The sequence below is a fragment of the Podarcis bocagei genome (assembly GCF_964188305.1).
Source record: "Podarcis bocagei genome assembly, chromosome: 5".
Taxonomy (NCBI): domain Eukaryota; kingdom Metazoa; phylum Chordata; class Lepidosauria; order Squamata; family Lacertidae; genus Podarcis; species Podarcis bocagei.
Genome location: NC_138129.1, coordinates 11,987,407 through 12,014,954, shown reverse-complemented (window position 1 = coordinate 12,014,954; position 27,548 = coordinate 11,987,407). Strand labels below are relative to the sequence as shown.

General features: G+C 43.8%; 1 protein-coding gene across 2 annotated transcripts in view; it reads right to left on the bottom strand.

Moving 5' to 3' along the window:
• Nucleotides 1-3,642: 3,642 nt before the first annotated feature.
• The window catches only part of TAF4 (TATA-box binding protein associated factor 4), a 74,875-nt gene continuing 50,969 nt past the window's right edge, over nt 3,643-27,548 (bottom strand). For both annotated transcript variants that reach the window (XM_081196058.1, XM_081196059.1), the window contains exons 9-16: nt 27,224-27,371; nt 26,720-26,834; nt 22,171-22,340; nt 20,577-20,707; nt 18,571-18,696; nt 16,475-16,531; nt 16,197-16,316; nt 3,643-5,416 (exon numbers count right to left, since the gene is read on the bottom strand). In XM_081196058.1, coding sequence (XP_081052184.1) covers nt 5,249-5,416; nt 16,197-16,316; nt 16,475-16,531; nt 18,571-18,696; nt 20,577-20,707; nt 22,171-22,340; nt 26,720-26,834; nt 27,224-27,371 — 1,035 coding nt within the window. In that variant the 3' untranslated portion in view covers nt 3,643-5,248. The remainder of the gene's footprint in view (nt 5,417-16,196; nt 16,317-16,474; nt 16,532-18,570; nt 18,697-20,576; nt 20,708-22,170; nt 22,341-26,719; nt 26,835-27,223; nt 27,372-27,548) is intronic.

Below are 27,548 nucleotides of genomic sequence, written 5' to 3'. Positions count from 1 at the left end.
AGCGGAACATATTCTGCTTCCAAGGCAAAGTTCACAAACCAAAACACCTACTTCCGGGTTTGCAGCATTCTTAATCCAAGTTGTTCAAAAACTAAGCTTTTCTTAAACCAAGGTACCACTGTATTGCTTTAAATGCTTTCCCCCCCATTATTGTATTTAACCTTGGAAATCCTTAGCCTCGAAAGGCATGGCAACAAATTTTTCAAATCAGTGAAGACTGAACAGGCACAGCAGCCTTGCTAGACAAAAAAGAAAAGAAAAACAGCAACAAGGAAGCCTTACCCACCCACCCAAAAGTAGAAATCCTGCTATCATCACTGCCATGGGAGCTAGAAAGCCTGAGGTGTTGTGGAATACTGAATACTACAGTACAGTAATTACTAAATTTTGTGGCTTATTGTTTTGACTGAACTCACCCTATTCCTTTCTTTTCTCCCATTCTTTTGTGACTTTACAACTTACAGAAGAAGAACAGGTAAATGTGTTATTACAGGAAATCACCACTGAGGGAGGAGATGGGGCTGTCCAACAGTGATTGTAGCAGCTGTTGAAACCTTAAGCTGCTACAGTCAACTGGAGGCTTCTTGCCACATGGGAGATTACTAGAAGAATTAGCAAAATAAGCAGGTTTATAGTCAATTTGTTGTCTTTTGAAACCCATGATTGCTCTCTCCACCCCCTGCCTGCATCTCTTTACTGTTGAAGCTCCCTATCATAGGAATAAAATTTCCAGGTGACATCCAACTCTCATTTGTTTTTACATTCAAGTGACTCTTTCCCCCCTTAATTTCCTCCCTACCGTGTCTTCACTTCATAGCTGCAGACGTTGTTTTACCTCATTCCATTTTGCACAGTGCCTAGCAATTATAGGTACATTAAAAAGAATATACATGGCATATACAGACCACTGGATTTGTGCTTTTTTAAATGCATAATTATATAGTTTCCCTTCCCTTTTATAACATGCACCACTCACCTGTATCCATTCCAGTCTCCTTGTGCAAGGAAGGAAAAGCACAGTAAACTTGCTTCTACTGAGTCAGAAAAGCAATGCTAGCTCAGTATTGTCACGGACTGACAGGTGCTGGGGATTTACCTGTTGCATGTGACCCAGTTGTTCCACTTTCAAGCTATATAGCCCATCCCTCATTCTGCATAACCCAGGCATAGGCAAACTCCGGCCCTCCAGATGTTTGGGACTACAATTCCCATCATCCCTGACCACCGGTCCTGTTAGCTAGGGGTGGTGGGAATTGTAGTACCAAACATCTGGAGGGCCGGAGTTTTGTCTATGCCTGGCATAACCTGATGTCACGTGTGTCTCAGTGTAGGGTCTGAAGACATGCGAAGCCACCAACTAACTAAAGGCACCAAATCTAACACGCAGAGCAGCGTCACTTTAAAATGTATAATCCAGTATTTGATTAATTTGTATTAATAATTGTATTAATTAGATATGAATTGGCATTGTTATAATGGGGCTATTATTGGAATAATATTGGAAAACTAATTTTAACAAAAATGAAAAAAATTGCCTTTAGTCTATCTGGCAACTAAGTTCATTTTGGGGCAGAACTTTGAATGATTTCTAGTCCATCTTTGCATTAATTTCTTCCACCAAGAAAGGAGGAAGCCCAATCTTAGCTTTCATTAAAAAAGAAGCATGAATCAGATTTGTATAAAGTTAGAAAGCAAAAAGTGAAGGCAATGTTCTAAGCCTTATTAGACAGATACAGAGATGCTTAATCACTGCTGCTAAGAATTCAGAAGGAATGTGAAGCATTTCCTGTCTCTTCCTTGCTGAAGGGATATGCTCTTGTAGGGAAAATGATGTCTTGTACCTTTAACAGCTGTACATCTGGCACAAATTTAAAAAAAGGAAGCCCTTGGACCTTACACTTCTGCACAGTAGCTTGTAAAATTATGAATGCTGAAACTGTTTTGCCAGGAATGATTTTTTTATGAACTAAAATGTTCACTGGACAAACATGAACTAAACTAGTCCGTTTTGTAAAAGGACGAACATGAACCGGAACTAATTCATTTTGGGGCAGGATAAGCTTGAACTAGAACTTGAATTAGAACTAGTTCCTTTCAAGCAACTGGTTTACTCGGAAGAAAGTCTTACGGAGCTCAGACACAATCATATGGCTTGCTATTCATCCCCATCTGTCAGGTACCTCTGCCCTGAACTTGTGTGTATTCCCCAACACTTATTGAAGCACAGAAATAAATACGTACACACAAATACATAGAATCACAGGACTGTAGAGTCGAAGGGACCCTGAGGATCATCTAAGTCCAGCTCTCTGCAACGCAGGAATATGCGGATGTGGGGATCAAACCTGCAACTTTGACGTTATCAGTACCATGCTCTAACCAGCTGAGCTATCCAGGCTATAATATTAGGCCAAAGGTCAGAATCCTTGAAAATGTCCTAGAAAGCTTTTTTAAAAAGTTTTTTTAGATATCTAGTTCCTAAAACTATAAATGTAAACTTGCCATCATGTAGGTACCTAGGAAAATATCAGAAGCCACATTTCCCAGGTGGTGGTGGCCTTCCATCACACTATATCCTTCCAACATCCAACAAAATTATGGAAAATTGGCATACATTGCAAATGTACTTCATAGCTGACACAGGATTCAGCTTTTTAAATCCCAGAATTATAATTTGTTTCCCTGCCTTTTTCTTTTCTTTTCTTTCGCTTGAAGCCTACGTGTTTCTATCCAATCTCCGTGCTTCTCTCTCCCTCCTCGTCTTGCATGCTCTTTCCTGGTCATATAAATAAACAAGCAGCCAAATTTACCTATTGGATTTATCTCCCTCCGTTGCAGCCTGAACTCAGGTTGGCATAAATATTTTCCCAACTATTCTGCTGGAAAATTCTGCTGGAATTTGCTGCCAAGGAGTGTGGTGGAGTCTCCTTCTTTGGAGGTCTTTAAGCAGAGGCTTGACAACCATATGTCAGGAGTGCTCTGATGGTGTTTCCTGCTTGGCAGGGGGTTGGACTCGATGGCCCTTGTGGTCTCTTCCAACTCTATGATTCTATGATTCTAAAAACGTGGCTGGTGCAAGGTCGCTTAGCAGGGCAGCCAAGCCCAGCCTGCTGTTTGGAACCAGAAATCCCAAAGCCCAGGCAGTACAGCAAATAGTGCATGCTCCGATGACATCTGAACTGAACTTTTGTAAACGTGCTCTACAATTCAGAAACTTCAACTGGAAATGCAGTCTACAGATTGCAGGCTGGAGTTGAGGAAGGCTGATATAGGGACTTGAACCCAGTTTTCCTTCTCCCAAATCCAGTATTCTAACCGCTATACCACAGTACCTGAATCTTATAGACGCAGAACTGATTAGGCAAAGTACATATTTGCAGGTTTATATAACTAGCATAATTTATTCCAAGTGCAGAAGCTGAGGTTCCTTGGCATACAGTTTGTAATTTTATTTCAGGCACTGATCACCCTGATGAATTGTTATCTTCCCAACACTGATTAAAACCAAGAAAGGTTATTTCTTCGAATGTTTTTTTTTTAAAGGGAGGGGGGTAGCAGTGTAGGGACGGGGTGGTGGGTGGGGAGAAATTAAATAAATCCAGAAACAGAAGTATTTTTATAGAGCAAAAATACATACACAGATACAGATAAATTTGTTTTTAATAAAGGAGTTAATTTTCTTTCAATCCTATATAAAACAATAGCAATTAAAAACTTCATTTCTGAAAGTAAAATATTTACATATGAACAAGGAACTGTGCAAAATTTACATGAAAATAAAATGGAAAGACAGGATTTTTATTCCCTAAAAGACGAAATAAAAAGGTGTAACAGTTTGTAGGGTGTTTGATAAAAATACTGATCAGCATTCAGTTTACACACAAAAAGAGTTAAGGTGCAATCCACCGGAAACGCTTCTCGCACAAGGCTCCCTTGAAACCCAATGCCAGTTCATGTTGCAGAGCTCCCTTCGCTTCAACAGGATTTGCGCAAAAAGTGTTCACGGTGGCCCCTGCCCTTAAAATCTAACATGAGAGTTCACACAAAGAAAGCCGACATATTTACAGTCATAAAAGTACTATCAATAGACAATTTAATACAATAACCTCTGAAAATATAAAGAACCAATTAGTATATTTGTAATAAAAAAATAGGTACAAAGAGGGGAATTTTGCTCTGGACGTCTTTAAAGTAAGCCCATAGCTTGCATACAGTCTTTTAGCAAAATAATTATAGTTTACATAGCCATTTTTTTTTAATGTTATGTGCCAAAAATTATGTACATTTACTGACAAAATACACCAACCATTTTTCAACACTTGATTTCACACTGAGAAACTGCCTTTTTTGATGATTCCTCTCAACTTTGATTTTTATTTAATCTAAGCTTTCACTTTCGCTAAAAAACACAGTGCAAGTAAAATATATTTATGCTGAAAAGGTTTTTTCTTTTTTTCCTTTTTTTGTTTTAAACTTTACAGCTTTACAAACTATAGCAAATAAAATGCATTTCTTTTTTTTCTTTTTCTATTTTTACAGATGCTGATACAACATTCAGAAGTAACCCTCCTTTGTGGGCCTTCAGAGTGGGGGGTTGCCTCTAATAAGCGATAATAACAAGATTAAAAGAATTGAGGTTACGCTTAAAATTAAGTGTAATCTAGGATCTGAACAATTTTGGGCAGGAAAAGATAAATATTTATTAAAATCAGTTCGCTTTGCTAACTGACTCCATTTAAAAGCTAAAATAAAATGAGGTCATCTGCTGTAGACATATACCTATATAATCGATCTCGTTAAGTAAAACTGAACTAAAATGCACAATTAATGTTGAAATTGCTACAGGATCTGACACAGAGTAGCTGGTTATTTGCTAAACGGTTCCATCAGTCTCTATAATATGGCTTGTTTGGCAAGAAGGCCACTCAATCAAAGAGATGAGTTAAACTTTAAATTGTCCTCTTATCGACTCCTCAGGCCTTTGCAAGTCTCCTTACTGTCAAAGAAAGGGATCTCTCTCTTACACCAAAGAGTTTATAATAAATGGGACTAGAAAACGGTTCCTTGTAAAGAGGTGGTTGTCTCAGAGTGGTGGTGGTGGTGATGGTTTGTTGATGGGGTGGGTGTTTTTTTTAAACAGTATCCCATATGCTCGTTACAAAAAGGCGTAATCTGCAAATATATATATAAAAAAAAGTGTCCTCAGGTGTCTTCTCCGCCAAAAATACCTTGATGTTCTCCACTTTTTTTACTTAAGGAATGCTTTGTATAGCAATAGTGAATGGCTTGTCTCTCGCTCATTTTCTAAACATAATATGAGGTCTCTGAGGTTCACCCGCGTTATCCTTTGTCGTGTAAACTGCCTGGCTGTTCCGACTCCAGAGCCGCCTGGCACTGCCACACTCGTGCTGGATCCCTGAAAACAGAAAGAAGAGAAGTTAGTTTATTTTCCAAGCCCTCAGAGAAGCATTGGAGGCGGCGGCGGCAGAAGCTGTGTGGAATACAGTGTGTGTGAACAGGGCAATGGGTTAGTTCTCTGAGCTAGCAGTATAGCTGAATAACCTAGATAGCATCTTAAAAAGCAGAGACATCACCTTGCCGACAAAGGCCCATATAGTTAATGCTATGGTCTTCCCAGTAGTGATGTAAGGAAGTGAGAGCTGGACCATAAAGAAGGCTGATCGCCAAAGAATTGATGCTTTTGAATTATGGTGCTGGAGGAGACTCTTGAGAGTCCCATGGACTGCAAGAAGATCAAACCGATCCATTCTGAAGGAAACCAGCCCTGAGTGCTCACTGGAAGGACAGATCCTGAAGCTGAGGCTCCTATACTTTGGCCACCTCATGAGAAGAGAAGACTCCCTGGAAAAGACCCTGATGTTGGGAAAGATGGAGGGCACAAGGAGAAGGGGACGACAGAGGATGAGATGGTTGGACAGTGTTCTCGAAGCTACCAGCATGAGTTTGACCAAAATGCGGGAGGCAGTGGAAGACAGGAGTGCCTGGCGTGCTCTGGTCCATGGGGTCATGAAGAGTCGGGCATGACTAAACAACAACAACCTCTTAGAAAATTCCCTCTATGTCAGGGATAGGAAGCTTAAATGGCCTCAGCCCTACATACTTGAAGGAGCATCTCCACCCCAATCGTTCAGCCCATACCCTGATGTCCAAGCTCTGAGGGCCTTCTGGCAATTCCCTCACTAAGAGAAGTGAAGTTACAATGAACCGGGCAGAGGGCCCTCTTGGTATGATGATGATAATTTATTTATTATTTATACTCTGCCTATCTGGCAGGATTCCCCAGCCAGTCTGAGCGGCTCCCAACAGAATATATATAAAAAGCGACAAAACATCAAACATTAAAACCTTCCCAAAACAGGGCTGCCTTCAGATGTTTTCTAAAAGACAGAGCTGAACGATGGGGGTGGAGACGCTCCTTCAGGTATACTGGGCTGAGGCTGTTTACGGCTTTAAAGGTCAGCATCACACTTTGAATTGTGCTCGGAAACATACAGGCACACAGGCAATTGTGCCTGCCCAGTGGAACGCTCTCCCGTCAGATGTCAAGGAAATAAACAATCTTTGACTTTTAGAAGACACCTGAAGGAAGGACTGGATAGGGGAATTTTTAACTCATAGAATTCATAGAACTCTAGCCCAATGGTTGCCATTAATTTGATTCTGAATTGATTTTAGAATGAATTAATTTTAGAATGTATTTCAATTAATTGATTGTGATTTTATGTAAACTGTGTTATTTTTACTATTGTTAGCCACTCTTCAGCTTGGGAGGGCAGGATATAAATAAAAAATATTATTATTATTATTATTATTATTATTATTATTATTATTATTATTATTATTCACATTTGATGTTTTACTGTGTTTAATTTGTTGGAAGCCACCCAGAGTGGCTGGAGCATCTCAGTCAGATGAGTGGCTTATAAATATGTTGTTGTTGTTGTTGTTGTTGTTGTTGTTGTTGTTGTTGTTGTTGTTGTTGTTGTTGTTGTTGTTATAGCTAGTTCTTCCCACCTGCAGTTCCTGTTTGCTGCCTCTTATGCAAATGCCTTCTAGGTTCCTTGCCATTTCTGCAGCCCCCTTTCAGTAAAGTAGCTTTCATTTCTTATCCTGACAACAACCCAGTAAAGTGATTAGACCGCAGGACTCTCTGCATGACTTTTATGGTAATACAAATGACTTGGCTCAAGGCTCTCTAAATGGACAGGTTTCAGCTTGGCCCTACCTAAAACAAACAACACTTTATATACTATTACACCAGACTGGCTCCAGGGTGCGTGAGCATCCATCAACATTTTAGAAGACCTCTGGACTTTTATCCCACCTCGCGTAGTGGTCAATTTGTTTGTTTGTTTGTTTTACTGGAGTAATTTCTACCCTGAACTTTGTGTATCAAGAGAGATGTGCAAGGTGGCTTGTAACAATAAAAAGTGATGCGAAATAATTAAAACCATTAAAAAAGAAATAAAGTGGGGAACAGAGACAGCAGGTAAAAAGCTAATGCAATTTTGCAGAACGCTAAAGACATGAACAGCACAGATTAAATACCTGCTGGCACAGAACTGAACCATTCTTAGAATGATGCTAGTCTTCCTTAGCATCAGCGGACCAACATCTGTTTCATAAGTCATTATAAAGACACACTCATAGGGGCAGCCTCTCCCCAGACACCCAAAGCATCATGGGAACACGGAATCCACATAGGAGTCGGAGGAAAACTAAGGCACATTCTGTGATTTTCAATCCTCTGGGGTGTCTTTTTAACGAGCACTGAACATTCATTTTTGTAGTATTATGTACAAGGTAAATGAGGCGACATAACAATTTCCGGGTCTTCAGGGAATGGAATCCTGCAACTACTGGATGATTCCCCTCGCCGCCACCCCGATAGTGAGAATGCTTCAGCAAAGGCCTACCTATGAGTGCATCTATAGCACTTAGAATCATAGAATTGTAGAGTTGGAAGAGACCCAATGGTCATCTAGTCCAGGCATAGGCAAACTCGGCCCTCCAGATGTTTTGGGACTACAACTCCATCATCCTTGACCACTGGTCCTGTTAGCTAGGGATGATGGGAGTTGTAGTCCCAAAACATCTGGAGGGCCAGAGTTTGCCTATGCCTGATCTAGTCCAACCCCCTACAATGCAGGAACCTCAGCTAAACCATCCATGAGAGATGGCCAATTCAACCTCTGCTTAGAAACCTTCAACGAAGAAGGTCTTTGAAGAGAACAGAAGTTATCTGGCTCGCTGCAAGAGTCTCAGCTTTCTGCTTCCAAAGAGGTCAGGCCTATATTCAAGCTGGAGTTGATGAGTTGTAGTCCAAAATATCTCAAGGGTACCGGGTTGGCGAAGGCTGGCCTAATAAGCAAACGGCAAAAGGGAGTGGCGGGCCCAAGATTTGCAAAGCTGAGTAAAAAGCTGAGTGCCTGAGTCGGTGAAGGGTCAGAGACTGGGGAGCTCTGGTTATCGCTATCACTGGCATTATAAGCTGAATGTATGGATGTGGCAAGACATTGAACCTGTGCTGTAAGATATCAGCCCATTCGAAGCCGACGCAGATGTGCTTGTAAAAGCCACAAAGCACAAGGCGAGCTTGAGGCACAAGCAGTTGTTTGGGGAAGGTGCAAAAAATTCCCTCAGTCCCTGGCCTCCACCCACATCTCAGCTTCTATACATCCCGGGCAGCCAACTGGACACTTTCAACCAACCTAGGTAGTTTACAGCCAGCTTCAGTGACCAGCTTATGATATGAAAAACTATTCAAATAGTTGGTGCCCCATGTTTACAGCCTTTTATGAGCGCAACCCTTCTGGCTAAGAGCATGACCATTCTGCAAATACTGTACTTTTCCGTGTATAAGACAAACTTTTTTACTGTAAAATAATGCTCCAAATCGGGGCTCGTCTTATACATGAGTAGTGCAAAGAGGGAGACGGGCGATTGGTTGCAGCCGTGAGCAGAAGATTGACAGCGGCGACTGGGTGGGTGATTGGTGGCTGCGGCAAGGGCTGCTGTGGATTGGCTTATGCTGCGGCAATTGTGCATGTGCTTGCTGGCTGCCGGTGGCGAGCAAGCAGATGCTTTTGGGTTTTTGTGATGCATGGGAACGTCTTATACACAGAAAAATATGGTAAATGTCAGGCAGAAGCAACTGCTCCAATCCACAATAAACATGACTATCAATTACTGAGGGCAAATTTGTTTAACAGTATACTATTTAGCAAAAGCTCTGCATTTTTTAAAAGGGGGTGAAAGGAACAGCTGGGGCTATAATGGCACAGTTTTGGAAGTCATATACTAAGATTACATCACTTCTCATATTGTGTTGTTGTTTTTGTTGTTGTTATTTATTGAATTTGCATACCGCCCTTCACCCGCAGATTAAGACTACAGAAGCAGCACATAGCTTTTGTTTCATAAAATAATTACTAAAAGGTAAGTCAACTTAACAAAAACAAAGAATATGAGTGAGTTATCGCATCGGAAGAGACAGGAGGTTTTGCAGCATCTCCTCATTGTCCTGGAATGCATGTGGAGAGGCAGTAATGAGCTGAGACCAGCAGGTGGCATATATAGACCAGAGAATTTGTCTCTGCTCTGATTTTTCTACAGTAGTGCCCCGCAAGACGAACGCCTCGCAAGACAAAAAACTCGCTAGACGAAAGGTTTTTTCGTCCGCGATTTGCCTCGCAAGACGAATTCCCCTATGGGCTTGCTTCGCAAAACGAAGCTTGCCCCGGGGACAGCGGGTCTTCTCTTTTGAAGCAAGGGGCTGCGGGGAGATAGCGATCTCCCTGCAGCCCCTTGCTGCAAAAGACGTCCGGGCGAAGCGGGGAAGCGAAGCGCTTCGCTTCCCCGCTTCCCCCGGACCTCTTCTGAAGCAAGGGGATGGGGGGAGATAGCGATCTCCCTGCAGCCCCTTGCTGCAAAAGACGTCGGGGGAAGCGGGGAAGCGAAGCGCTTCGCTTCCCCGCTTCCCCCGGACCTCTTCTGAAGCAAGGGGATGGGGGGAGATAGCGATCTCCCTGCAGCCCCTTGCTGCAAAAGACGTCGGGGGAAGCGGGGAAGCGAAGCGCTTCGCTTCCCCGCTTCCCCCGGACCTCTTCTGAAGCAAGGGGATGGGGGGAGATAGCGATCTCCCTGCAGCCCCTTGCTGCAAAAGACGTCGGGGGAAGCGGGGAAGCGAAGCGCTTCGCTTCCCCGCTTCCCCCGGACCTCTTCTGAAGCAAGGGGATGGGGGGAGATAGCGATCTCCCTGCAGCCCCTTGCTGCAAAAGACGTCGGGGGAAGCGGGGAAGCGAAGCGCTTCGCTTCCCCGCTTCCCCCGGACCTCTTCTGAAGCAAGGGGATGGGGGAGATAGCGATCTCCCCCCAGCCCCTTGCTTCAGAAGAGGTCCGGGGGAAGCGGGAAGCGAAGCGCTTCGCTTCCCCGCTTCCCCCTGACGTCTTTTGCAGCTGTTCCGAAGTGGGGCGGGGGCGGGGTCACCTGCCCCAGCCGCTCCACTTCGGAAAGCTGTTCCAGGAACAGCTCCATAGGAACCTCCATAGGCGCCCGTCACCTCTCCAGCCAGGAGAGCGCGCGCGGGGCTAAACCAGCCCCCCGCGACCCTCTCCCAGCTGGAGAAGTGACGCGCGCCTATGGCAGGAGCCTCCATAGGCGCCCGTCACCTCTCCAGCCAGGAGAGCGCGCGCGGGGCTAAACCAGCCCCCCGCGACCCTCTCCCAGCTGGAGTTGTGACGCGCGCATATGGCAGGAACCTCCATAGGCGCCCGTCACCTCTCCAGCCGGGAGAGCGCGCGCGGGGCTAAAGAAACCATAGCCCCGCGACCCTCTCCCAGCTGGAGTTGTGACGCGTGACTATGGCAGCAGCCTCTGAAGGATGCACCGAAGCCTGGCGTGGGGGGCGGCCGAGAGACCTTCTCCCCGCGCCAGCCTTCGGATGGCTGTCCTGAAGACTTGGGGTGGGAGAAGGGTTTTCCTTCCCACCGCCAACATTCAGAATGCTGTTCTGAATGTTGGCGGTGGGGAGGAAAAACCCTCCTCCCACGCAAGCCCCGGGAACAGAGGGAAAGCGCTGCGCGCCTTCCCCTCTGTTCCCGTACCTGTGCTGAAGGCTTGCGGTGGGGAGAAAAGCCCTTCTCCGCACCGCCAGCCTGGCAAGCGGTTTCCCTAGGAACGCATTAATTGATTTTCAATGCATTCCTATGGGAAACCGTGCTTCGCAAGACGAAAAATTCGCTAGACGACAAAAATTGTGGAACGAATTAATTTCGTCTTGCGGGGCACCACTGTATATTAAAAAGAAGAAGAAGAACCAAGGGAGATATACCACCTGGAAAGTCTGCTAATTGGTGTACAAGTTGAAGTTGCAGTTTGCACAAACTGAGCTGCTGCGGTTTAGTACCATTTGCCTTAGCAGGGTCATATTTGAGAAAAATATTGGGATTTTTTTTTTTTAGTGCACAGTAGTACTGTCCTCCCACTCTTTGACCTTCTTGATTCTCAGCCCTTCCTTTCCTGATACACTGTAGTGCCCCAGCAGGGTCCCGTTCATTCACCACTCCAGCCCCCAGGATCACGATCCATCTGCCCCCTCCTTCTTCAATGTGCAGCCTCGTCTAACAGTGTGACCAAAGGCTCACATACCTCAAATCTATCCCTGCCAAATTCTTCACTCCAAGCCCCTTGCTTTAGACAGGACCACCCCGCTTCCAGAAAGCAGCATGCTTAAAAGTACAGTGGTACCTCAGGTTAAGTACTTAATTCGTTCCGGAGGTCCGTTCTTAACCTGAAACTGTTCTTAACCTGAAGGACCACTTTAGCTAATGGGGCCTCCTGCTGCTGCCGCGCTGCCAGAGCACAATTTCCGTTCTCATCCTGAAGCAAAGTTCTTAACCTGAAGCACTATTTCTGAGTTAGCGGAGTCTGTAACCTGAAGTGTATGTAACCTGAGGTACCACTGTAGAAACAAACTCAAAAGCCTTGAGAAACATTGCATATATCTGCCCAAATACCGACTCAAGGGCTGCCTCCTCATGTATGAGCTAAAACTATGAGGAGCATCCTGTTTGACGGCTCCTCTCAATAACTCTAGGGGGTGTGTGGTGAAGAGAGGCAGAGAGAAGGAATAGCGTAAGAACCTCTTAGTCACTCGTGGGGTCAAACTGGGTCATGGCCAAGAATGCCATGAGGTATATTATAAGAGCCTTTAAGCTAATCAGGCAATCTTGTCACGATATATTTTTAAGCTTCCCAGAAATGCTCAAACAGCTGAATTTGAAGAGTTAAAGCAACAAATTAATTTGTCCAGGTAAAACCTGGGTTTTTGACATTATCTCGGATATTGAACATCATATCCACAAGCTAATTGTGCAATTACATTTTCTTGGCTCCCCCCCCCTTCCCTTTTTTTGCTTTGCTTACAGGTGACTTATTAAGGTCCGACATTCCTTGGATATCAGCACGCTAGCCTGATCGGAACCAGTTTTGGTAATACTGCTTTAACTGCAAGAAAAACGCCCCTACCATGTGTGCATGCACCGAGAAAGAGACAAGGGGAGCTCAATTTAAAAATGTCAACTGCAGCAGCAGCAGCTGCACAGCTGCGAGTCAATTAGATCCAAAGCAGCTGGTTCTTAATTAAGCAAACAAAAGCTTCGATTTAGGACATTTGGCTACCCAGTAACAGATTAAACTAAGGTAACTAAATTGATCACAGTTTGCTGACATGCAAACAAGAATTTCTAATGAATGGAAAGCAGATTCCATATACTGAAGGGCATATGAAGTGAAATGTTCGTGTGTACTGTGGTACCTCCGGTTATGAACTTAATTCGTTCTGGAGGTCCGTTTTTAAGCCGAAACAGCTTGTAACATGAGGTGCGCTTTTGCTAATAGTGCCTCCCGCTGCTGCCGTCACGCGACTTCTGCTCGCATCCCAGGGCAAAGTTCGCAACCTGGAGCATCTACTTCCGGGTTAGCGGAGCACATAACCCGAAGCATTCGCAAGGAGGACAGTACGTAACACGAGATCTCACTGTATGCCTGCAGGTTTGTGTGTGTGTGATCCTAATAGCCCGCATAGTATTTTAAATCTACCTTGGATAAATATGTAGGAACTAAATGAAACTGCTTTCAGACACAGCAATGTAGGTCCACTTAGAAGTGACCTGCCCCTGGAGAGGAACAACTGTGGTAGGGCTTCATGATACAATGTACTTGGGGGACCAATGCTATACTCAGGTATTGGGGAACCTCTGGTCCAGGGTCCAAAGGCACCCTCCAGAAATCTCTGACTGGCCTTTGAGACTCTGGCTAAGCCATGCTCCCTCCCCCAGTCAATCCTGCTTCGGGTCCTCGGCTGCTTTTGCCTGGCTGGCACTGTGCTAAGACTCTTGCTTGCCTGAATGGAGAGATGTGTGAACATTAAAGGTAAAGGGACCCCTGACCATTAGGTCCAGTCGTGACCGACTCTGGTGTTGCGGCGCTCATCTCGCTTTATTGGCTGAGGGAGCTGGTGTACAGCTTCCGGGTCATGTGGCCAACATGACTAAGCCGCTTCTGGCGAACCAGAGCAGCACAGAGAAACGCCCCCGCCGGAGCGGTACCTATTTATCTACTTGCACTTTGACGTGCTTTCGAACTGCTAGGTTGGCAGGGGCAGGGACTGAGCAACGGGAGCTCACCCCATCACGGGGATTCGAACCGCCAACCTTCTGATCGGCAAGCCCTAGGCTCTGTGGTTTAACCCACAGCACCACCCACGTCCCATGTGAACATTAATCTCCCATTTATACTGTACCGAAGAAAGCAAGCTTCACACCCATTGCTCCACCCATTTTTGCCCCTGGCACCACCCACCACTGGAACGTGGCTTACAGCATGAAGCAGCTGGACACAGACTTCCAAAATGACGCAATGGGCATGTTGAAGTCCTTCTCTTTAACAGTATCCTTATCCTGAACAAACTAAAAAAGATCACTTCTCCACCTCCAATCAGGGAGTAGGTGCTATTGCTCAATAAAAACTAAACATTCTTCTTTACCCAGGCCTTTGGCAATTAAATAATCTTTGGTCTGTTAAATGTATATTGGGGGGGGGCAGTTATCATGATTGTTTTATTATTATGCTGTGTATTCTGTTTTTTATTATGCTGCATAAATTATGTTCTTAATGTTGTGCAACGCCCTGGGATCTTTGGATAAAGGGTGGTATATAAATTGTAGTAGTAATAGTAATTATTAATTATTATTATTATTATTATTATTATTCTGACTGATAGGGTTTGAGAGCAAGTTTACTGGTAAGGTTTGGAAGTAAATTGTTTTAGGCTCTGATCCTAAGAAGACTTAACTAGGGAGTAAGCCCAACTGAACACAGCTTACTTCTAAATTTGCTCAGCACACCTAATGGACTTAGACACAATGAATGCTATTTTGGATCACTGCTCCAAGTTTGAGTAATGATAATTTTATTGCATTCCCTATTTTTCCACATCTTTCTACGTGCTACTACTGCTGAGAACGCAACTTAAGTTTTTAAAATTAAGTAAGCTTTGAGCTTGATTTAACTCAATTCCCTTCTCCCCAGGACTTCACAGACACAGTCCCATGCAATTCACTGCAATGCCCTTTTAGATATGGGCGTTTGGACTCAAATGGATTTATAAAACCTATGTAAATGCTTTTCAGATTTATAAAAGCTATGTAAGATTTATAAAATATTTACTAGTAACAATATAAACACATGCCAGAGAAACTTGCAGCTACTAGAAAGGGGGAATTTTGCAGAGATATTTCTGGATAGGCTTATCAGCTTCTGCGCTTTCATTTTGTGCCTTCAACCAGGGCCAGTCCTACTGTAAAAAAAAAAGTGAGACTACTACCTCAAGCAGCTGATTTTGGACAACAATTTAGTTAATTCATTGCTGTTGTATATTTTACTGCAGGGAGGGGAAAGAGCTGCTTATGGGATTTTCTACCCCATGTGCCAAAATAATTTTTGTTGGCCTTTGGGGTAATGGTAAAGGTAAAAGGACCCCTGACGACTCTGCGGTTGCGGCGCTCATCTCACTTTATTGGCCGAGGGAGCTAGCATACAGCTTCCGGGTCATGTGGCCAGCATGACTAAGCCACTTCTGGCGAACCAGAGCAGTGCACGGAAACACCCTTTACCTTCCCGCCAGAGTGGTACCTATTTATCTACTTGCAATTTGATGTGCTTTCGAACTGCTAGGTTGGCAGGAGCAGGGACCAAGCAACGGGAGCTCACCCCGTCTACTACTGTCTCATACCGTGCAACTGCCGCTCTGCCCCAGGCAGGAATTCAACAGGTTCCACTAATACACACTACAGAACTAGAAGAGTGCATCTGCTTAAATTCTGCCTCTAATTAAAGTCTCCGTTAGAAGAGAAAATTCGCAGGAAAGCCTGCAACATGAAAATCATTTTTGTCAAGAGCTATGCGGAAGAAGATGAACTTGAAAGCCCATTTTCTTCCACTGCTGCTACAGCAATAAAGAAAACAAATTGGCAGAGATATCTGCTTTTATATTAATAAAGGTTTTCTGTGAGGCATCTGGAATTGCAGATCAGATATATTGAGGCTCCAACCCTTTGTTTAAGGGAACTACAACCATTATGAAGCATTCCTGAGGTTACATCTCACACACAAAATGCCAACTTTATATCCTGTTTCACATCAAGAAAGATTATTATTTTTTGCACATTCTGCACCACTAAGAAAAGACAGATGAAGAAAAGAATCTGCTCCAACACATCTTGAAATTATCAGTCCAAAGACATTGAGATCAACTTAACAGTAAAGCCTCTTAAAATATTATGCCTGTCAGAACTTACACAGTTGTAAGAAAGAACATGGCAGATAGGTTTAAAGAAATTTAAGATATATAGCAAAAGGCACCCAAGGGTAATTAAATGATGTGCAGCAGGGGGGCAGGAAAATGTATCAGCAATGAGACTTGCAACTTGCAAAGGTGGTGCACGCTTTGTTAAACTTGGGGTGGCTAATTCTAACTCTTACACCCGCAACAAGAAAATCTGTGTTGGGCAAGAGTGAAATGTGCTTCCAATTTCAGTTTAGTCTGAAACTGTACCAGAGCTATCAGAAGTCTAGGATCCAATGATGTACAAACAGAGTTGTAGTCTTGTACCTCTGTCCCTGATCCAGAGCCTGGGGAATCCACTTTCCTCTTCTTTCTGGGTCCTATTGCAGCCAAGGCAGTCAAGTTGGCATCCCTCTGTCTCATTTGTGCTAGTTCCTGTTGCTGCATCTGTGTTTGGCAAAACAGAAAAAGTCACCGTTTTCCTCGGTGTTTTTACTCTCTCCTATGCTTGTTTTGGAACGCAGTCATTATTACGCAGGTGGAAATGTAACAAATGCAGCACCGAGACGATAAATACGACGGGCGGTTTGGGGGGAAAAACATACCTCCTTGGCTTTCTGTTTCAACCTAAGCTGCTCGGGGTCTTCTTGTCTAGATCGAGACTGTGTTGATGAAGAATTTCAAAGTGGCAGCAGGGAGAAGGAGAGGGGGAGACAAAGTAAGTAAAGAAAGAGAATAAATCAGAGACATTTTAAAAATGTGTTCTTGGCTATAACATATGTTTCGTATTTTAACTATATTCCAAACATGGATTAATGAGTTATTAGTTATTGTATTTATCTTGCACTTAATCCTACAAGGAGCTCAAGGTGGTATGCATGGTTTCACACACACACACCCCCATTTAATCTCCACAACGACCCTGTGAGGTAGGTGAGAAAGCTGAGGATTAGAGGCACTGACTGGCCCAGTTTCACCCACAGCGCTTCATGGCCAAGTAGGGATTTGAACCCTTGTCGCCTAGGTCCTAGTCCAACACTAGCACATGCTCAGATTTTCAAATTTAAGATGATGAGCTACCACACTGGTGGCTGGGAGAGTGAGGAAGAAACAGACTGGATCCAGCCAAATACCCAGGCACCCACCTCAAGCTCTGGCATAGTTCTATTTAAGAAAGAAAGGAGTCTGAATGGAGGGTTTTCCCCTTTCTCTTGATAATTCCTTGGTGATTTCTGGTGTCCGGATGACTTCAGATCCAATGAACCTAATATAGGTATTCTGATCTCCTAGCAAATTGTGGAACTCAATGTCTCTCACGCTTTGGGTATTAGACAGGCTGCTGGGCTCTCCATTATACACAGCAATGAAGTCTAGCAGTTACTTATTTTTCACCCTTGTATCTTGGCTCTTCTGTGAAGGATCCGAGAGTGGCATACAGGGGGTTATCCGCTGAAGGAGCGTCTCCACCCCCATCATTCAGCCTGGACACTGAGGTCCAGCTCCGATGGCCTTCTAGTGGTTCCCTCACTGTGAGAAGTGAGGTTACAGGGTATGAGGCAGAGGGCGTTCTCAGTAGTGGCACCAGCCCTGTAGAATGCCCTCTCATCAGATGTCAAGGAAATAAACAACGAACTTTTAGAAGACATCTGAAGGCAGCCCTGTTTAGGGAAGGTTTTAATGTTTTATGTTTTATCATATTTTTAGTATTCTGTTGGGAGCCACCCAGAGCGGCTGGGGAAAATATTATTATTATTGATTACCCTCACAACCCTGTGGGCTGAGAAACATGCGTAAAATTTCCAGTTGTGCAATGGAATTTTCTCTTCCTCTGCAGGCCCTGCACACCCACAAAATCTGCTCCTGGGGGGCTGCAGGACGATCTGGGGGGCAGCACAGGGAAAGGAGAGGACAAGGAAGTTAGTAGAGTGCAAGTGGAACTCTACTAACGCAGTGTTGGGTATCACCCACGGTGACTGGCCTAAAGTCACCCAGGGAGTTTCGTGGCTCAGTCTGGATTCAAACCAAGCAGCTAAGCTCTCACTGGATTTGCGCCTCCATAAGGAGAAAGCAGGAGGTTCCACGCTACCCCTTTTGTGCCTGGTTTTACAAAATCCATTGAGCCATCATTGAGAGTGCAAAATGTTATTCGGTTCAATCTCCCTGTTCAAGGGAGTACAAAGCGTTATCCACTTCAGTTTCTGGGTTACAGTTATAGGCTGGGATCCAAGGAGCCCACTTAGACCTGAGGAAGTATTCCCATCCACACCAGAATCCTCCAGCTGTTTTCACAGAATCACAGAATCGTAGAGTTGGAAGGGACCAAGAGGAATCTTTTTTGTAATATGGTGCTCGAATCCATGAACCTGAGATTAAGAGCCTCATGCTCTACCAGACTGCTGCTGAGGGCGATTTCAAAAATTGCTGGGAGTGGCTTCCGGATGATGAAGGACACTGACACACCCTCCCCCCAAAAAGGTGGGGGGGCACTGTGTGGATGAAGCTCGACATACAGTCCTTTTGTGGTTCTGGACTAAAGACAGCGTGCAAAAGAGCAGCATCACACTGTGTGGCATTTAGGGTTAGGAGAAGAGCCTCCCATCTCATTTCACAGCCAGGAGAACAAAAGAACCGCGGCTCTTTCAACGTCAAATGCAACACTTGTCAATCTATTAGGGGCGAAAAACAACAACAAAGCACTTGCCTTTGCTGCGCGCATTAGAATTTCCCTTTCTTGTTCATCTTTCCGCTGTTTTTCTATTTGATCAAGTTGTTCAAAGAATTTGAGCTGCGCCCGAACATCACTTGCTTGTTCGTATCTTTCATCATCCTAAAAAATGTGGGGAAATGGTTTTCATTAGGAAAAAATGGGGGGGGGTGCAATTGTACTGCACAGCTAAACGAGAGAATACACACACACACACACACACACACACACACACACACACTAAAGCTCAATATGTTCACTTAATTGTCTTTAAACAGCAAGTTAATCTTTAAACTCATACAGCTGGCTAAAAACGTGTTGTTGTTTTGTTTTTTTAATTCAACAATCTTTTCTATGATCTCTTCAGGGTCTATGAACGTTCAAGTGATATTTTCAGCTTCCTTTTTCAAAAAGATTCTTTTCCCCTAAAAGCCCAGTTCTTTAGGTGATGGAAACCTGTCAAGCCAACTCAAGAATATCTGAAACTTATCCTTCTTTTAATATATTACACAATTTCATTTCCAGAGCTTGGTCTAAGGCGGAAAAAATAGGACAGCCAGTAGATCAGGCTAACGGTTCATCAGTTCCTCTATTTTGTGTCTGATAATGGCTGGAGGTGGATTTTGAGAAAGCATGTAGTGGCACAGAATATCAAGACAACCATTTCCTAATCTCCTGTCCAGTCCAGTGTTCAGCCAAATTAAGTTTAGATATACTCTAACCAAAGTAAGTCCAATTTTGACCTTCTCTGCCAATAGCTTTTTATATTTGTATTTGCCCTAAGTCCTTTCCATGGAGTAATTCCAGCAGCAATAAGTTCCACCATTCAGCGTCATACAGTATTGTTGGGGGGGCAGGGAATAGAGGGGAGGGCAGGACTACAGGAGGCAATATTAACCAGGCAATTTTGGGTATAGAAATAAAGCAAATTTAAAAATTGCCACCCCAAACAACACACCCATTCTATTCCCTCTTAGACTATAACAGTTCATAGTTAATGAAACTTTGAAAACGGCACCATGTTATACACCTGCAACTCAGGGAACTGTGAGAATTGGGGGGGGGGGGAGCTGAAGGTAACAGAGCTGCCAAAAGAACACCCATCAATGGGAGGTTTTACACAAAATCTGTCATTTGGCTGGCCAGTGAGAAAGAAATCTCTTAGAGATTCACTTCACCCAGAATGACAAACCATGGCTTTTCATTACGAGGTTGTGAGGCTTGTGTATTCCCTCCTATCCTTCTTGCTTCCTTTGTACGTGAGGGGAGGAGATTAGAAGCCTCCACTTCTCATTTGCTATTTCAGCAGAATATATCAAACTATGGTTTGCCCTCAAGCCAGGATTAAACTAGGGTATGTACATAAATATAAACTTTAGGAGGAAATTCAGAATCATCATCACCCTCTCCCAATTTTATCCACCCTGCACTGCCCTCTTCTTAATGCAGTGGATAAATCTATCTGATTTGTCATCATACCTGACAGCACCTCCACTGGTTTCATTTCAAAGTGCAAGAATTTGCCACAAAAAGGACCAAACAGGAGCTAAACCTAGCCAATGATTGCTTAAATCTGCCCATTTATTTATCTATTTAATGAAAGGCATGCAGACTTCAAAAGAAATTTAAGAATTTAACTTGATAGCAGGTTTCAATAACCCAAAGTAGCTTTTCCTTTTTTTCCCCGTCCATGCAACAGTGTTTTATGTCCCAAGAAGCAGCCCTGGCATAGTTATTAAAGAGGAAAAACATTCCTGTTGTTGCTTTATTCCCATAATGCCTCCATTGTGACAGCAAAGACCGTGTCTAGAAGACACACTTGATTTCTTCAGGCCTGGATGCTTTTGTTCACCACCATGAGGTTCTCTGCTGCTACGAAGGCTACAAAACCTGTAAATCACTGGCTAGAAACAGAATTCCTGGGATTGCATCTGAGTTCATTAAACCAGAGCTCAAAAGAATACAAGTTGCCAAACCTTCTCACTGTCGGTAAGACTATTTACCTTGTAAGACATATTCTTTTGCTGGGCGGTCTCCGATACCTTCTCAACCAGGTTTTGTAACCTTTGTTGCGTTGCGTGCGATACGTAGCTAACTACATCAGGGTGGATTTCCGTTATTCCATGCTTCTTACCTGTGTTTCCAACAAAAGCAAAGGCATTCAGTAAGAAACCTAAGCAGCCATTGCTGAGTCAGAGCCGAGTTCATGTAAAGAATCACATTACTTGGTTTCTTGCTGGTTGACTTGCCACTGAATGTGTGAGACGACTCCACTGGAAAGCACTGAGTTTATGGTGATTCAAAAGTTCTACCCATGATGTCTGACCTGTGATGGCCCTTTCCTACATATTTAACACCACCTGATACTGCAGCCCCCAAAGCGATGGCTATGCATGCACAAAAAGCCCCCCCAAACCATTCACATAATGTGACTTACAACCCAAGAGCCCCACGCAGCTGCTTTTCTCAAACAAAGCTCAGCAATTTACTATAGTACTATGCACCAATGTTTTTTGGTTTCCTAACCGAGCTAATGTTTTTGGGTTTCCTAAGCAAGCAGATTGTGCATCTATTGAAGTGTGTGTGCTACTTAACAGCGATATTAACTAGTTTCATTTCATTTCTTTTTATTTGCAATGGGCTTCATGAATCTCATTGTGCTGCTTTTTGGAAAAGAAGTGTGTGAGGAAGGACACTATGACCTCATTTTAAAGATGGCAAATATCTAGCGACTGACCTACCCAAATATTATTTATTAGTATTATATTTATACCCCGCCTTTTTCCCTGACAGGACTCGAGGCAGCTTACAGATTTTTTTCAAAGGCTATGCAGCAATTTAATCCTAGATCTCCTAGGCCCAAGCCCACAACTCTGCATTACAATCTATTTCTCCAAGTTTGAAAAGTTGTTTACAACAAGCAATAACTTTTGCTAGAAAGGGAAAGACGGAAGGAACACTTGGTAGCCTGCTATAGAAGCCTGATAATTATGCTTAGCTGGTGATTGATACACAGCTATGACATAACATCCAATGGAAATGGTACGTGTGTGTGTGTGTTTGTACTTGTGTGCACAAATTCATTCTGCTTTGCTGCCTGTTAGGTGCAATTGTTCTGTACAGGGCAAGTCACGAAGTTACAGCAGTAAAATACATGTTATCCCATATTGATATCCTCCACAGGGAAGCTGTAGCCAATTTGGGTTCCTGATAGCTTGAAACCAGGTTGTCCATGTTTTTTAAAACAACAACAACAGGATGTCTGAAACACAGAAGCTACTTTTCTGGTGTGTAAAACATGGGAATATTTTTAAAGCTACTATATAAAAAGAGTCTCTGAATCACTGTGCCTATTGCAGATGGCTCTCAGTGGCCTTTAAAGATAGCACATAGAGAACTGGTGCCTTTGTCCCATCCACCCCTCATTCTCTATCCAGTTTTGCTTAACAGAATGAATCTGTGTGTCACATCTAAGCTGTGCTCAATACGGGCCGCCACTGCTGGAACAGTAACGTCATCACGTGGAACCATAAAAGGATGGAGTCGCTTCGTATCACCAATTGGGCCATTACGCTGCCGAGGTTGACAGCAACTCACCTATTTCGAGTATCCTTCTTTGCAAAGGTGCCGGGAGAAGAAAGGTTTCGTCTTTACACGACCTTGTTAATGTGCCCACCAACTCAGAATTCGTGGCCAATATACGTGCGCTCTCTTCTGATAGATTAACTCCTGCCATCGATGCGACATCATTGATATCATCGTCATCCCTTCAGAAAGAGGGAACAGTAGATTCAAAATAAGTATTTTTTTTTAATCTGTAAATTTCCAAAAATGCCAGGAATTTGCAAAACAGAGAACTGTATTCAATGAGCAGCTGAATAGATACTGGGAGGGCGGGGGCAGCAAAAACAAATTGAAGGGCATTTTGCAAAACAATACGGAATTTAAATGTGATTGTATTGGCTCAAATCTGGATATTTTTGGAGACACTGCCACTTGGTGCAAGGCAACTCTGGTTCTCTCCAAATTTTATCACATTCCAGAGGGTCGTAAGCAGGCTTCCTCAAACTTGACCCTCCAGATGTTTTGACACTACAATTCCCATCATCCCTGACCTGCTAGCTAGGGATCATGAGAGTTGTAGGCCCAAAACATCTGGAGGGCCGAGTTTGAGGAAGCCTGGTCTTAAGAATGGAAGGCGAGCTTGCTGGATCAGGCCCAATGGTCTATCTAGTCCAGCATCCTCTTCTCACAGTGACCAACTAGATCCCTGTGGAAAACTAGCAAACAGGACTCAAGAACAGGAGCACTCTCCCCATTGCAGCTTCCAGCACTCCCTCGACAAGTGGGAATGGCAATTGGACGGAAGACTCGAGAAAGCCCCACTGAATGAAAGGAGATCTTCTTGGCTATCTCTGGATCCAACCCATAGTAAAATATTGAGAGTATCAAATCTCAAAGAAAAGTAAACTGAATCCAACAGAACTACAGAACTTAATTGAAAGATGAAATGTGGACATTTCTTGACTGTTGTCGAAGGAAGAAACCTTAATGAATATGAATAATCAAAAGGCGTGGTTCAAATTTATGCAAATAAGGCATTAACGCGTCAGTAGATTTTCCCATTAATAAATTTAGGGGGGCTGGGGGATAATGAAAGACAATCCATAATAATGACGACAACAACAACAATGGGGGTCCTGTGTGCAATGCCTATTTGTGTGTTTGATAGTGTCTACTTTCCACAAGATGAATAGTGACACGATTATAAATTTGATCAGAAAATAACCTAACGTATCATTCTAAAATCCATACGTGAGCTACACCTTCAATAGGCCAAGTAAAATGTCACTAAACGTCCAAGCACTGCAGGAATCATCAGTCTAGATCTGCCATCATCAATTTGGACTACGACTCCCTTCAGTGCTGATGGGAGTTATGGCCTAAAATTATGGAGGGCAGCAAGTTAGCAAAGGCTATGCTAGAAGGTAAGTGGTGGTTGGGAGAGAAAATCAGAGGGGCGGAGAGAGAGATTCGGCTGATGGTAAAGCTGCGAGTTTGCATCTATGCAGGAAAAAATGTGAAACCTTTAAAGAGCCTTCCCTCACACTCCACTTTGAGACAAGTGTGGCGTTTGCCTCCTAGGATGGGTCATAAGGAAAGGGTTAAAATAGGTGTGATGTGAAATAGGCCAGTGAGAATGCAAGGGGGGAATAAAAGTTATGAGTGGGAGGTTTTGAAAGTCAGTTGAGGTTTGGGAGTTGAAGAAGGAAGAGGGAGATTTAGGTGTGGGCTGGTAGAGTTGTATTATGAGAGAGTGAGAGGAATTGTTAGGTGGAGTCAGATAGATAGTTGGAATAATCAGTTTGGAGTTGTTAGGAACTAAGAATAAGAATCTGTCAAGAAAAACTAACTGAAACCATAAGCTTGTTCCTGCATTTAAAAATAAACATGATTATTTGTTTATGTTAACAACTGACTGGACTCCGTGTGTCCCCGTGAAATATGGGGTGGTGGCAGCGGAAAAAGCAAACGCAGTGGCGACACAGGGTCAATAGAACGTCAAACGTCCGGAGGCCCTGTGTGTGATCGCCACAACAAGGTATAGTATCAGCTTTATCAGCAGCTAACTATTTCCCCTCTCCCTTCTTTACCATCTAGCCCAATGAAGAGTGCCAGAAATCCTGCAAGCTTGCATGCTATTTTATAACAGTTTGGCCTAATAAAGGTATTGCCCTAAATGCAGAGGTTTTGAATTTTTCTTCTTCCTATAAGCCAACAAGAATAGCATCACTTTTCCTCTAACGCATCCTGCTAGAGTAAAAGGAGTGAGTCATGGGTTACATGAATTATTGGGATTCTAAAAAATAATTCACTGAAGAGCATCTATTGCTTTTTGCACACGGTTCATAATCTCTATTGTTTTGGGATCTGGCAACATGAATGTTACCACAAAGAAGGCTGATCGCCGGAGAATTGATGCTTTTGAATTGTGGTGCTGGTGGAGACTCTTGAGAGTCCCATGGACTGTAAGAAGATCAAACCTATCCAATCTTAAGGAAATCAACCCTGAGTGGTCACTGGAAGGACAGATCCTAAAGCTGAGGCTCCAATACTTTGGCCACCTCATGAGAAGAGAAGACTTCCTGGAAAAGACCCTGATGTTGGGAAAGATTGAGGGCACAAGGAGAAGGGGATGACAGAGGACAAGATGGTTGGACGGTGTTACAGAAGCGACCAACATGAGTTTGACAAAACTGCAGGAGGCAGTGGAAGACAGGCATGCCTGGCGAGCTCTGGTCCATGGGGACACGCAGAATCGGACACAACTAATCGACTAAACAATAACAACCACAACATGAATGTTATGTGGACACCGACAGAAGGTGACAGAGCTCAGCATCCACAGGCTAGATTAGCCGTTCTCAAACTGTAGGGTAGATGGAATGAGACAGGTGGAAGAGAGAACGGTATAACAGACTGGGGGTCAGGAATCAAGGAGGAAGAGATGGGGTGGCTCAGCTCATTGACTTCCCCAGGTCCAGCAGGGGGAGCTGTTGCCTAGCAACAAAATAAAATATAGAGGATACCCAGGTCAAACCTAGCTTCCTGTATGCTGGTACTACTGCCCTTTCCTTCCCACAGGAAAGAAGAATAGGCAAGATGTGCTGCTTTCTGGTTCCAGCTGTGCATTTTATAGCCAATGCATGTAAGTCGACCTTTTCATGGGAGACTTAAGATAGGGGCTCCTCTATCCCCTCTCATACTAAAGCCACCTGGAGAAAGAGAGAAAGGTGGATGGGGGTAGAAACTGAAGACCACTTCCATCACCCCTAATATCTGTGGGGAGGGGAAATTAGTGGTATGTTGAGATGGAGGAGTAGAAAAGAAGAATGCCTCCTTGGTTCCCATCTCGCTTGGGGTTTATTCTCTCTTTGTTGCCCCTAAAATCAGGAAGGGCTTTCAGACCTTTCCATCTCTCCTTCTCTTAAAGGTATGTTGGCAGGATACAGTGGTGCCTCGCAAGACGAAAAGAATCCGTTCTGTGATTCTCTTCGTCTAGCGGTTTTTTCATCTTGCGAAGCAAGCCCATTGAAGGATTAGCGGATTAGCGCTATTAGCGGCTTTTAGCGGCTTATCTGCTGATCGGATCAGCTGATAAGCGGCTTAGCGGCTTAGAAAAAGGGGGGGAAAGGGAAAAAACCAGCAGGAACTCGCAAGACATTGTCGTCTTGCGAAGCAAGCCCATAGGAAATTCGTTTTGCGAAGCACCTCCAAAACGGAAAACTCTTTCGTCTAGCGAGTTTTCCGTCTTGCGATGCATTCGTCTTGCGGGGCACCACTGTACCTTGCACCCCCACCAGAGAATGGGTTCTTCCCAGGATTTCCCCCGTCGCTGCTGCCTCACAGAAGTGGGAGAAGAGGTCCTGATCCAGCATTATTTGAACCCCTTTGCTCAAATTGACAGAGCCTAGTCCATCAAAGTAGGCTGCCAGAAGGCATCTACACATGAGGATCTCTGCGCTTTAACCTATCAAACATGGGGAGGCATATAGTGTATGGGTAGGCAAACTAAGGCCCGGGGGCCGGATCCAGCCCAATCTCCTTCTAAATCCGGCCCGCGGAGAGTCCGGGAATCAGCGTGTTTTTACATGGAGTAGAATGTGTGCTTTTATTTAAAATGCATCTCTGGGTTATTTGTGGGGCATAGGAATTCTTTCATTCCCCCCCAAAAAATATAGTCTGGCCCCCCACATAGTCTGAGGGACATTTGACCGGCCCCCTGCTGAAAGAGTCTGCTGACCCATGATATAGAGGGCGACATTCAGAAGTTGCATAGGGGTCCGCCTGCCTGGATTCCAGAAAGATTTGAGAGACACTGGGCAGTATAATAAATACAGAAATGCAATTCAGCATGGAAGACAGAATGAGCCTACTATATTTGCTAATCCAGATAAGAAGATATTTAAAAGATCAGTATTTATTCCCTGGGTGCTGCAAATCTGCAGCTACTGAGAAAGCAACATAAAGCATAACCCAAACACACACACAAATACGAAGTATCTGCCGCAGGAACAGGTGTCATTTCCAGAATTGACACCCTCCTCCTGCAAATCTCTTTGCACTAATGCACAGGATTACTTACCTAAAAGAACCTCCCCCAGGTTCTTTGAGTTTGTTTTTTTGAGCAGCAGCTGCTTGAGTTGAAAGTGTAGAAAGAGCTTTGGTTCCAGGTAATACTGTCTGTTTTACCACAGGGACTGCAAGGAAAGGAAATCAAGAAAAATGCTCTGTAATTCAGAATCCACACAAACACACCAAAACCAGCAGAACGGTGCAAAGTCTTTACCTGAAGCAGAATTAAGAGGAGAGGGAGTTAAGCATAGAGTATAAGTAGTCCTGCCCCATGACCTGATAAATCTGCTACCTGAGATGCTAGCTCAGAAAGAATGTATATTTCCTGTGCGGGTTTTCTGACTTTCAAGAATCCGATAAAAAAACTTCTCCAAAACAATCATGTACCATTAAGGGGCCCCGTGACTGAAAACATTATTTTCCAAGTGCAATGTTATGACACTGCATCAGATGGCTGTTTTTTTAAATTAAAAAAATCCCATTACAATAAATAACAAGAATGCTTCTCTCTTACCTGTCTGAAGTGGGTTTAGCTGAATTTGTTGAGGAGCAGTAAGCATAATACGGTTGTGCGGTGGCCGCAAGGCTACCATAGGGGTCTGTGTCAATGTCACCTGTGGTGGCCTGATCAACGTGCCTGGCTTTTGAGACTGCTGAATAACCTGAAAACATTTGAAAAGACATTCGTTTCAATAAACCGGCTAAGAACAAGAAAGCCTAGGCGCACTTTTTTAATAACATGAATACAAAGCTGGAAATGAATTAATTGCAGCTAAAATATTATGTTCACTTTTCACATGGTCTCAGCCCTAACCCTAACCCCTGCCCACGCCCCTAAT